Source organism: Mercenaria mercenaria, chromosome 10 (genome assembly GCF_021730395.1).
Source record: "Mercenaria mercenaria strain notata chromosome 10, MADL_Memer_1, whole genome shotgun sequence".
In the NCBI taxonomy this organism is placed as follows: domain Eukaryota; kingdom Metazoa; phylum Mollusca; class Bivalvia; order Venerida; family Veneridae; genus Mercenaria; species Mercenaria mercenaria.
The window spans coordinates 50,949,397-50,963,094 of record NC_069370.1 but is presented as its reverse complement, the minus strand read 5'-3'; the positions used below and the strand labels follow the sequence as shown (position 1 = coordinate 50,963,094).

Here is a 13,698-nt window from a genome sequence, read left to right as displayed (position 1 = left end):
CGTGACAATGAAAGTCATTAGAGTTTAATGACTTGCGTAAGACATGTTACGTTTTGCCAAAATGCACCTTGCTGTTGTTATTCTGACAGATTCTGCTCCAGTATAATATCAGTATAGCATAATTAGAACATAAAGGTATACCTGCAAGTCTCTGTAAAGCCTCAAAGCCATGCTGCATTGATATAATATCGAGAAATGAAACCGTGCCATCTTCAAATCTGAAACAATTAAGTCACGGCTGATAAATATCAAGACGGTACTATGTTTGTTACATAACTTGTAGAAGCATATTAGCATGAAATAAAAATATGTAACGTAACTGTATTATGAAAAACTTAGTTCCACGTACATGTATGCAGAAAGGTAAATATTCCTTGAGAATACCATACATTTGTTACTTAAGATATTTCTAGTATGCTCTGCAGACAGTGTGCATACTCTCATATTCTATTATGTTTTATCTTTTACAGTAATAAAGTCTCAGTTGTGCCATCATGTTTTGTAAAAGATAAATACTCAAGATTTTCCTCAGAATCACTTTGATTAATTTTATATGACATTCACTACAGGGAAGAGTGATAAATATGACAGGTAGATAAATCAGACATAACATAAATAATCAAATACACCTAAATGAGTAAGGATAATCAAGCACACCTTGGTTTACTAAAAATACTAGATTTGATGTTATACTGTATTCATGTACAAAACTGCAGTCTGAACGGACAAGAATTCTCTCATGTTTGTATGTCTTGATGCCACAACAGACTAAACAAATAATTGAGGAACAAGATAAACAATGTGGTTTATTCATTTTCAATTCCAACTAGAACTGTCACAGGAGTGACTCATACCCCCATCATACGGTCTTGTCACAGAAGAATGGCAACCATAAGGAATCTTAAAAATACTTTGGAGTACTTCATCCTGGGCTTCCACATATAAGATATACTAGTATAATACTAGTATAGTAATACTAGTAAATATATTAAATCTCTAATATTAGAGATACACTAAAAGTGAATACAAAAAAAGTGTCTTACCGACCCATGTTACCACAGAAAAATGTTTTTACTTTTTACATAGGACTTATAATAAAACAGTTAGAAAAATACCTAAAATATTAAAAATCTAAAAAAAGGATTTCTAAAAATAGACTAATTCCTGGAATTTAAGGGGAAGAAACTAAGTACAAAAGTTAAACTAGAGCTATCACTAAAGGTGATGAATGTACCCCCCGCATGCACTGACACAGTACATTGCAATTTGACGCACACAAGATTGCATAATTATGTGGACTGTATGTATATAGACTGTATGTATACAGTATAGTAAAAAAAACAAAGTCCCATAACTATGCAGAATATTTATCTAAAAGAATGTAACATGCACCATGCACAACTAGGGTTGGTACTGATCACTTGTGTGAAGTTTCATTAAATTGTGTGTAAGGGTTTGGTAGATAAGGCACACACAAGATTGCATATGCAGACTGTATGTACATAGTATGTTAACAAGAAACAAAGTCCCATAACTCTGCAATTTTTGTTGCTGAAAGAACCTAACATGCTCCATGCACAACTACTGTTGTTACTGATCACTTGTGTGAAGTTTCGTTAAATTGTGTCAAGGGGATGAGGAGAGATGGTGCGCACAAGATTGTGTCTATGTATATAGTATGGTAACAAAAAAACAAAGTCCCATAACTCTGCAAATTTTTTTTTCTGAAAGAACCTAACATGCCCCATGCACAACTACTGTTGTTACTGATCACTTGTGTGAAGTTTCATTAAATTGTGTCAAGGGGATGAGGAGAGATGGTGCGCACAAGACTGTGTCTATGTATATAGTATAGTAACAAAAAAACAAAGTCCCATAACTCTGCAAATTTTTTTTCTAATAAAACCTAACATGCCCCATGCACAACTACTGTTGGTACTGATCACTTGTGTGAAGTTTCATTAAATTCTGTCAAGGGGATAAGGAGAGATGGTGTGCACAAGATTGCGTCTACGGACAGACGGCCAGACGGACAGACAGACAGACAGACAGACAACCTGAAACCAGTATACCCCCCCTTACAACTTTGTTGTCGGGAGGTACAAAAAACAAAGTCCCATAACTATGCAGAATATTTATCTAAAAGAATGTTACATGCACCATGCACAACTAGGGTTGGTACTGATCACTTGTGTGAAGTTTCATTAAATTGTGTGTAAGGGTTTGGTAGATTAGGCATGCACAAGATTGCATATGCAGACTGTATGTACATAGTATGTTAACAAGAAACAAAGTCCCATAACTCTGCAATTTTTGTCGCTGAAAGAACCTAACATGCCCCATGCACAACTACTGTCGTTACTGATCACTTGTGTGAAGTTTCATTAAACTGTGTCAAGGGGATGAGGAGAGATGGTGTGCACAAGATTGTGTCTATGTATATAGTATAGTAACAAAAAAACAAAGTCCCATAACTCTGCAAATTTTTTTTCTGAAAGAACCTAACATGCCCCATGCACAACTACTGTTGTTACTGATCACTTGTGTGAAGTTTCATTAAATTGTGTCAAGGGGATGAGAAGAGATGGTGTGCACAAGATTGTGTCTATGTATATAGTATAGTAACAAAAAAACAAAGTCCCATAACTCTGCAAATTGTTTTTCTAAAAGAACCTAACATGCCCCATGCACAACTACTGTTGTTACTGATCACTTGTGTGAAGTTTCAATAAATTGTGTCAAGGGGATGAGGAGAAATGGTGTGCACAAGATTGTGTCTATGTATATAGTATAGTAACAAAAAAACAAGGTCCCATAACTCTGCACATTTTTTTTCTAAAAGAACCTAACATGCCCCATGCACAACTACTGTTGGTACTGATCACTTGTGTGAAGTTTCATTAAATTGTGTCAAGCGGATGAGGAGAGATGGTGCGCACAAGATTGTGTCTATGTATATAGTATAGTAACAAAAAAAACAAAGTCCCAAAACTCTGCAAATTTTTTTTCTAAAAGAACCTAACATGCCCCATGCACAACTACTGTTGGTATTGATCACATGTGTGAAGTTTCATTAAATTGTGTCAAGGGGATGAGGAGAGATGGTGTGCACAAAACTGTGTCTATGTATATAGTATAGTAACAAAAAAACAAAGTCCCATAACTCTGTAAATTTTTTTTTCTAAAAGAACCTAACATGCCCCATGCACAACTACTGTTGGTACTGATCACTTGTGTGAAGTTTCATTAAATTCTGTCATGGGGATAAGGAGAGATGGTGCGCACAAGATTGCGTCTATGGACAGACGGACAGACAGACGGACGGACAGACAGACAACCTGAAACCAGTATACCCCCCCTTACAACTTTGTTGTCGGGGGGTACAAAAAAGGTTACTTCCCTTTGGCTCTAAGCCAATCAGAATGAGATATAGTGAAAATACATCAAAATTAACTTTAAATTTTAGGTAAAAGGGGACACAATTCATGAAAAATTGGTGTCAGAGTTATGCACCTTGTCACATGATGTGGGTGATGAGGTGGAACATCTATTTTAAGTTTAAATCAAATCCATTTTGTAATAATTGAGATATAGTAAAAATACATCAAAATCAACCTTAAAGTTAAAGTAAGAGGGGATATAATTCATAAAAAATTTATGTCAGAGTTATGCACCTTGTGTCACATCATCTGGGTGATGAGGTGGAACAACTGTTTTAAGTTTGAATCAAATCCATTTAGTAATAACTGAGATATAGTGAAAATACAACAAAATTAACCTTAAATTCTAAGTAAAAGGGGACATAATTCATGAAAACTTGGTGTCAGAGTTATGCACCTTGTGTCACATGATGTGGGCACATGATGTGGGTGATGAGGTGGAACATCTATTTTAAGTTTGAATCAAATCCATTCAGTAGTAACTGAGATATAGTGAAAATACATCAAAATCAACCTTAAATTCTAAGTAAAAAGGGGCATAATTCATAAAAAAATGGTGTCAGAGTTATGCACCTTGTGTCACATGATGTGGGTGATGAGGTGGAACATCTATTTTAAGTTTGAATCAAATCCATTTAGTAATAACTGAGATATAGTTAAAATACAACAAAATTAACCTTAAATTCTAAGTAAAAGGGGATATAGTGAAAATACATCAAAATCAACCTTAAATTCTAAGTAAAAAGGGGCATCTATTTTAAGTTTGAATCAAATCCATTTTGTAATAATTGAGATATAGTGAAAATACATCAAAAAGTAAAAGGGGACATAATTCATGAAAACTTGGCATCAAGAGTTATGCACCTTGTGTCACATGATGTGGGAGATAAGGTAGAACATATATTTTAAGTTTGAATCAAATCCATTTGGTAATAACTGAGATAATAGATTTCGGGACGCGACGGGACGGGACGCGACGGGACGTGACAAAACTGACTCCTATATACCCCCCTCAAACATGTTTGGTGGGGGTATAAATATAGGGATTGATACAACATCTGGTATTGGTACTATTTCTAGAATCAGTAGTATACTAAGCACATGGTTTGAGGAACTACTGTGAGTGTTTTTCGAACAAAATAAGCATTTTTTTGTAAAAAAAAAATACTGTTGTCTATTAATGCCATAAAGACAAAACCTGAAACTGGACAAAAAAGTAATCCTTCAAATTGAGAGTCCGTTAGGGAAAAATAGATTCGAAAAAAATGATCTGATGCATGATGATACAAGATGTGTGAAGTTTTTAAGGTCAAGGTCACAGACAACAGAGCAATTAATGTGCTCTTGGACACTTTCCATATATTTAACATAGAGCATAAAAAATAAATTTCCCAAGAATGACACCTGTTCCCTGTGTATTAATATAATTATATCTGATGTTGCTGCTTGCAAACTTGAACTCTAAGGTCAGAGTAAAACCATTTATGCAAATTTTCACAGAATCACCTTAATATATTCTCAGATTATGTACAAGCTCAAATGTGCTTTTCTGTGGAAAACTGAAAAAAAATTGAAAGCCACAGAAAAAAGTATTATTTATCGGGTCAAAACCTTAGGTAACATGAGCATTTTGACCATCTTCTTTGGACCTTCACAAACAAACCAGCTTTTGCCTAATATGCAGAACGGCAACTGGTAAGCAAAATAAATGGTTAACTTGCTATAGCAATTAAGTCCTATGTATATTAAATTTTATTACTTCACATTTAAGAAAATTTTGCTCTATATTAGAAAATCACAGCTAGTCTAGATTACTTTCAATTTTTAATATGTTGCCATAGTAACTATAAGAAATATCCAGGATTTACATGGAATAAAATATGTCTCAGCGGCAACAAGTCAACAGATTTATTTCGTATATCTTAAGACATTAAATTTCGCCTCAGACATATTATTTCGAGGCTTTTAAAGACATTTGAGAGTATTAATACATTAGTGTAAAGAGTGTTTGACATAAGAACATGATGCAGAAGGTGCATTTCTGATTTATCCGGAAAAACCATTAACATATTAGCTGGGGTAATATATATTTTCTACAGCGCTAAGACACCAGCAGTGTTAAAATCTGATGAAATCTTAAGTACAAACACTAAGCATTATTTGAGCCATGCCATGGGAAAACCAACATAGTGGGTATGCGACCAGCATGGATCCAGACCAGCCTGCGCATCTGCGCAGTCTGGCCAGGATCCATGCTGTTCGCTAATAGTTTCTCCAATTCCAATAGGCTTTAAAAGCGAACAGCATGGAGCCTGACCAGACTGCGCGGATGCGCAGGCTGGTCTGGATCCATGCTGGTCGCATACCCACTATGTTGGTTTTCTCATGGCACGGCTCATATATATTCACGCTGGGTTAATTTAAGAAAGGTTTTGCATTTTGCTACACTCATGTGTATCTGAAGTAAAGAATTTGATAGACAGGATAAAATCTTTTTGCTGTGACAGTTACTTCCCTTATTTCAAGATGCACCATTTATAGGTGCTGTTAGTTTAAACATGCAGAGCGGAATTTCAATGATCTGCATTAAATCAACAAAATGATAGCTGCTTAAATTGTGTTTTATATGCAATTTTACTCCGGTTGGAATTCTTAAAAGTTTGATTATATTTTATGGAAAGAAAGGCAACTGCTTCAAGATTATAATCTCTTTGGTAACAAATATTTCTAACCAGACCTTACAACCCCTACAAACCAAACAAAGAACTTTTCAAATGTAACTTATTGTATTCACTGCCTGTTGTGCAGAATGATTTACCAGGTGATACAAGTCCTCAAATATAAGACAAAGGTATACCTTATACAATAAATAAGTACCTCTATCACATAGTTAGTAATTTGTTTGACTGTAATCATATGTCTGTCTTCTAATTTATTTTTGTTTAAATCAGTTCTTTGAATACCTATGTAAGGCTTCAATACACCATCAAATAATAGGGGCTGACGTCACTGACTTCAAATCACTTGCCCTTCATTGATGTCGGTAAGAAACCTTGCTTTGGGTTTAGAATTCTTCATATGAGGAAGCCATCCCACTGGCTTATACGAGGCTAGTGGTTCTGACCTAAAACAATGCCAAGAGAGGCACCTATGACCTTCCTGTACTGTCAAATTTAGGTAACTGCAGAAGAAGCAGTTGTGAAATAACTAATACCGATCCTTTGCTCCATTTCGCAAGAAGTCTGAATTTGGTGTTTTTTCATAACCTACCAGAAGGCTAAGAGCAATGGCTTACTTTTCACTCAGTGGTGACCTTGACACATGGAAAGGTTGAGTTGAAAGACTCACAGACACGGTTCCTCCTCCAAAATATGTCTTCTTCAATACATGAGCAGAGTCGTTCTTTACCAGCAATGCACCTGAAAATACATTTTGTTTTAAAAATAAACTTCTTTTATTATCACATATTTAATACTAAAACATAATAGCAACTGCCTCTGGAATATCAACAAATATACATGTAGACATGAATAGTTGTTTAGTTTATACCTATTTCTTTTAGACTGATTATATGAAGATAGGTTTGAGTAGCGGACTCAAAATCACTATTGGCAACTTCTACACAATTATTTATTCTTAAATACTATTTTGGCATTCCTTGGTTGTTACTGGTACTAATCTCAGACAAAAACAGTTGTACGCTTTCAGTATCAACTTTCAGTTCCAGATTTCAATACCAACTTTCTGTACCAGTTTCAGTGACCAGCTTTCAGTACAAGTTTTTAGTACCAAGTTTCAATATCAGCTTTCAGTACTAGCTTTTAGTATTAGTATTCAGTACCAACTTTCAGCAACATTTTTCAGTACCAACTTGGGAAGGATGGAATCTGACAACTGTCAATGATGGGACACTGCCTAAAAGCATATTTGGATCACTCTGTTTTTTATAGCTTAGTTCCAAGGTATAGGATTGTGTAGGTTGGAGGGTAGTCTGTGTTCAGACCCTATGTTTTGTTCACAAAACTCCTGGGGCTATTAAAACTTTGTATAATTATGTTTTTTTTCTTCTCAAAACACAGATAATCACAGCCAAGATTTAAGGCTGGTCAGAATATATAAAAGTAATGATTGAAAGAAACAAGAGCACCGCCTTGCGGGTGCTGACGCTCATCTGATTTTTTTTGTGTAATAGAAATATTGTCCTACCCATGATTTTCTAAGTCTAAAAAGGGCCATCATTCTTGCAAAAAGCAGGATAGAGTTATGTTTCTTGATGTACAGTGTCCACTTATGATGGTGAAAAACTGTTGCAAGTTTTAAAGCAATAGCTTTGATAGTTTATGAGAAAAGTTGCCTTAAACATAATACTCAACCAAGAAAATGATTTTCTAAGTCCAAAAGGGGCAATAATTATTGCAAAAAGCAGGATGGAGTTATGTTGCTTGCTGTACAGGGTCAGCTTATGATGGTGAACAAGTGTTGCAAGTTTCAAAGCAATAGCTTTGATAGTTTAAGAGAAAAGTTGACCTAAACATAAAACTTAACCAAGAAATCTGATATTTTCTAAGTCCAAAAGGGGCCATAAATCTTGCAAAAAGCAGGACGGAGTTATGTTTCTTGCTATACAGGGTCAACTTATGATGGTGAACAAGTGTTGCAAGTTTTAAAGCAATAGCTTTGATAGTTTAGGATAAAAGCTGACCTAAACATAAAACTTAACCAAGAAAACTGATTTTCTAAGTCCAAAAGGGGCAATAAATCTTGCAAAAAGCAAGATGGAGTTATGTTTCTTGATGTACAGGGTCTGCTTATGATGGTGAACAAGTATTCCAAGTTTCAAAGCAATAGCTTTGATAGTTTAGGAGAAAAGTTGACCTAAACATAAAACTTAACCAAGAAATCTGATATTTTCTAAGTACAAAAGGGGCCATAAATCTTGCAAAAAGCAAGATGGAGTTATGTTTCTTGCTATACAGGGTCAGCTTATGATGGTGAACAAGTATTCCAAGTTTCAAAGCAATAGCTTTGATAGTTTAGGAGAAAAGCTGACCTAAACATAAAACTTAACCAGGCAACGCCGACGCCGACGCCGACGCCAACGCCGACAACCGCTCAAGTGATGACAATAACTCATCATTTTTTTTCAAAAAATCAGATGAGCTAAAAAAGGTTATCTAGCCGTTAGCCACACTAGGTGTACGGTGGTATATGAGTACTGGTTGAATCTTAAGACTCCTGGTTGCATGGCAGGTACATGAACCGCTTGACTATAGCTCACCACTGTAAAAACATATAAAATGAGCAGCATGGTTGTAATTTTTGGAAATGATCCACTGCAGTTTCTTTCCAACAGTCTTAAAACTTCATTCAGAACACATATCAAAACCTGATTTTATTCCATGTTTACTTTTCATGAAGCATGGCAGAATTGTGGGGAGATGAAATCACCTTGCCAACAGTTTGTAAAAAAGCAATTTCATCATGATGATCAAATATAATTTCCATTGTTTGTCTTACAGTATTTCTTTTGTTTTATTTCTGCTCATCTCAGATTTATACAGGGCCAGCAAGTACACGATGATAACAGACAGAACAATATGGCCATTCAACAATCAACATAATCTGGCAATCTTTGTAGATCCAAAACTGGGCATCCTGTCTGGTACTTCAGAAATAGATCTGGCAACCTTTTTTTCACAATCCCAAATTATTCTTGTATTTTTGTTTGTATAACCAGACATCCTGGACCAGCTAAACTCCTACAAGCACATGCTTGAATAAAATTTGAAAGGTCAAGCTCAATCTTATATGAGCCACGCCATGAGAAAACCAACATAGTGGCTTTGGGACCAGCATGGATCCAGACCAGCCTGCACATCCGTGCATTCTGGTCAGGATCTATACTGTTCACTTACAGTTTCTCTAATAGCAATAGACTTTGAAAGCGAACAGCACGGATGTGCAGGCTGGTCTGGATCCATGCTGGTCGCAAAGCCACTATGCTGGTTTTCTCATGGCACAGCTCATATCAAATTTAAATGGCAAGGAATGCCTGATAATAAGTTAATTTTATATGAAAGCCACTCCAAGCCTTTCATAACACTGAAAGAATTTTTAAAATCGGACCACTATTGAAAAAGATATAGCAGTTTGAAATTTAAGAAAATGGCTGATCATGGAGGCAGCCATTTTAGTGTGTTTATGATGTCATTTACACACTGCTGAATTCTTTATTTAGCAAATAACCTTTTAAATAGATTCATTTCATATTTTCCTTGAGTGCAACATGGTAATTTCTTTCATGATAGAGCTCTGAAAAAGGTAGAGAAATCATTTTACAGAAATAAGTTAATGCAGTTCAAGTATGTATCTAGAAATTTAATAAATCCGCCATTTTGTTGGTCACAATTTTGAACAAATATTCAAATGCTCATAACTTTCTCAATTTAAAGCCGATTTTGAAAATTCTTTCACTTCTTTAAATGATTTAGGAATTCCTAGCAGAAGGAATTAACATAAGAACAACATTGCCTTTCCCTTTAAGAGGGCCATGATCATAAAAACATAGGATTTGACCTAAGATGACCCAATTTCAAGTTATAATTAAATTTTGTTATTACAAGTTTCAAGTAGATCTTGTGACCTACTTTTTGACCTGAGATGACCATGTTTTGAGCCTGACTAAGAATAACTCTGATCAGATTTCATAAAGATCAAGTACTAGAATGTAAAATAACTTGCACAAGATGACTTGCAGAGAGTGACTTTCAGTCATGTTGGCCCTAGGGCAATTGAGGTCATACTATGAGGTGAAAGGTCATGCAGTCAGAATTTCTTTACTTTGTAAAATCTTCATCTATACTGGTCACAAAGCCCTGAACTTAGTTTCTGCACTGCGGCACTCAAATGAACATGTGCATCTTTGACTTTTTTGGCACACACCAGAAAATATTGGAAAAAATTTCAATTTTATTACCTATAATTTGTATCTGAAGAAATATCTGAGAAAATTTACTTTCATCTGTTAACAAGTCGTTAATAGGAAGCAGCATATCTAAGGCTAATAAAAAATAAGTTATAAAGTTTTTAAGGTTTAATGGGAACATTTTCTCCCCCCCCCCCCCCCCCTCCCAAAAAAAAGCTGGGAAAGGTTCATATAAAGTTAATTCTTTAAAAAAATGCATGTTCAAACAGACTTTCTAGAAAAAGAGCTAAAAATTATACCATAGGATCACCAATGGTTTTGTTGGTATTTTAATATGTACAACATATTGTTCTAAATATCCCATAATAGTGATATGAAATATATTGTCAAAGACACGGAGGTGGTAGAAGTTTTGTTAAATGTATTTAATATGTTAATTCCTTTGTTACAAAATGTTTTATTATGGAAAAACAATTAACATTTTTTATAACACTACTCAGACATTTTATCAGAACATTCAGAAATGTAGTTTTCAAAAACAAACTCTTTCCAAATAAAACGTATGTGAATTAGTTATTAACTCATCATTTAATTTTAAATTTATGTAATTAGGTACAGCTGCTGCTGAAATTGTCAATGTTCACTAAAGAAATGCATATTATTTAAGCAGTACATTTATAACCATCCAAAAACTAGTGAAGACACTTGAAGCAATTCTGCCCTTTTCTAGGTATTCTAGCATAAAACTGCTGTTCTTGTCACTTTTCGGGGGTGTTTTAACAGGAGAGAAAACGTGTGTTAACAGAAAGATTCTCGCGCTCGCGTGCTGTTATAACACCTTTTTATATATGCGCATTCCGTGGCAAAGCATAAACGTCATTCGGCCCCATAATGGATAATTCAAAACGAAATGACGTCAACGTAAAAAAACAACTCAGACATTCCCCCGCATTTCGTGGAAATTTAATGACGTTGAGTGACATTGTATTCATTTATCAGTTTTTACGCGTTTTATGCTAGAGTAGCGTTAGCGCATGTTCATTTTGTGTTATAACATCTGCAGAATCCCTCGGGATACGTTGGTACCCTTGCCCTAACGGGGCAAAAACATGCGTTATCCCTACATTAAACAGTGTATTTTGAATGCTGAATTTAAAATCAGTTTGATTCATTTCCATTCACTTATACATCTGATACATCCACATGTTGCATACAGATGCCACAAATATGTGACATAATAACATTTTGTGGGTTTTTCTGTCTTGGGTGGTGGTTTTCTTCGAAAATCTGTAATTCTGTTATTACTGAATATCAGGTATAATGCAATCAACTTCTGAATATAGGTAAAGCTATATATTATGGAAGGGAATCTCCGCCAGGACATGCATGCTGCTAAATGACATTGCTATGTTATTTACTTACATGTGCGTTCTGCAACACTGCAACTGCATTTAAGGGAATCTCCGCCAGGACATGCATGCTGCTAAATGACAAATGCAGGTTGCCTTGTGTTATTCGTTTTAAACTAAATGCAACATCCATGCATCTTTGTGTTACCTTCCATCCGTTAGTGGCACATACCTTGCATATTTCGTCACTGCATGTATGTAAAACGCATATTTTTGCGTGTAAATGGCAAATGCATCCATTCTGTGGCATATTAAAATGTTTATGTGAACAAGTTCTAAGTGTTTTGTACGTTTTACTTTCTGAAATTGATTAAATCGTTCCTCCATTATATAAAACTAACACATGCATGTTAACATTTAGTTGTTGCCCGTTGTTTTTAGTTTTTGATATATAGGTCCCTGTTGTAGACCTTTTCTATGTAGGTCCCTACTTTAAATTCACGGATTGTTAGTATTGCAATGATTGAAATTTATGCAAGGCGAAAACAGTGCTAAGTAAGCACTAAGCAGCACAAAGTTAATCAAATGCGACTTTAACATTTGTAATATGAAATTCGTAGAAAGCTGGGAACCAGAATTTCCGGCAGTTTCCGTAAAATCAGTGAACCATGAACGGTGTTTTAGTAAAAAAGTACCCAACGAATTTGCCTCCAAAAAACCGTACTGGTCAAAGCTTTCAGTAAATACATAACAGATTCAGGGAGATTTGATTAATGTAAATTGAACAACTTCCCTCAAATTAAAATTAAGTCAAAATACTAGAAAACATTTTTGTATAAAGCAACAGAGAATAAGCACAATAAGAGTAACAGTAACCACAGATGACAACGATACAGCACAGAAGCGGTCATCGTTACAACAAAGAAAAGTGGAATACGATCTGCACACACACACATTCAATTTCTGTTGAAGACGTCTACAGTATTTAGGTAAAGGATTTTAGCTGGCTCTCTGTTCAAAAAGCATACAATTTGATTGTGACAATACTGTTAAAAACTTGTCAGGAATAGAAATATTTTCATTGCCGATAACACTAGTATTATTTACACCGAAAACAACACAAGTACACGGGTAAGTTTAGACTCTCTCACCGTTTAACCCACGGAAACTACCAAACACGTGAGTTTGCTGTCGAGAGTGCTCTCCCGTGTATACTAATTTGCGCTAATTGTTTTGCTTTTTGTTGGTTCATGCTTAAATTTTTGTTATACTGCAAGTTTAAATATTTATTAAAGCCATGTGTTTTAGTATATTATTTTTGCCGGGGAAACTGTAATATAAACAAGAACCAAGTGGTTGCAAACATCACTAATGTTAAATCCAAAAAGCAGTAACAATCAAGTTATGAAAATTTTGGAATATTCACAAGTCACAACGTTGTTAATAGCTCGTTACATTCAGTAGCAACAAAGTCAAATACGCATAAGAAAACATAGAATACAGTTATTAATAGCATGAGTATACATTTCAATATTGCAGTAAGCAAACAAAAAGGTTGAACGCACTTGTCAATTACATGCAAGTAACCGATAATCATGAAAGGACTGTTTTCTTAGCATTAAGAAGCATTAAAGATGAATTTCTTGTACGGCAAATGTAAGAAACTAAAATGCAGTAAAACTGTTGCAATGTTGCAGAACGCATATGTAAGTAAATAACATAGCAATGTCATTTAGTAGCATGCATGTCCTGGCAAAGATTCCCTTCCATAATATTTAAAGTAATTATTGCCAAGTTTAAAAAAATCTTTGCGATCTTGAAAACCTTTTGAAATATATTTTTAAATGTGAGGTGGCCAGCTAGAAATTTTACTCTGTGTATCAGTGTTCATTCCAGGCCTCGCCATGGGGCCATTGGCGTGTATTTTACCGCTTTGGGCACAAATGGTTGCCTTATAGCGCCCATCAGGTGCACACATTTTCAG

General features: G+C 35.0%; 1 protein-coding gene across 1 annotated transcript in view; it reads right to left on the bottom strand.

Moving 5' to 3' along the window:
* LOC123561594 (molybdenum cofactor sulfurase-like) overlaps window positions 1-13,698 on the bottom strand; it is a 141,720-nt gene that overhangs the window by 16,703 nt on the left and 111,319 nt on the right. The window contains exons 4-5 of the mRNA XM_045354061.2: window positions 6,736-6,859; window positions 142-218 (exon numbers count right to left, since the gene is read on the bottom strand). Coding sequence (XP_045209996.2) covers window positions 142-218; window positions 6,736-6,859 — 201 coding nt within the window. The remainder of the gene's footprint in view (window positions 1-141; window positions 219-6,735; window positions 6,860-13,698) is intronic.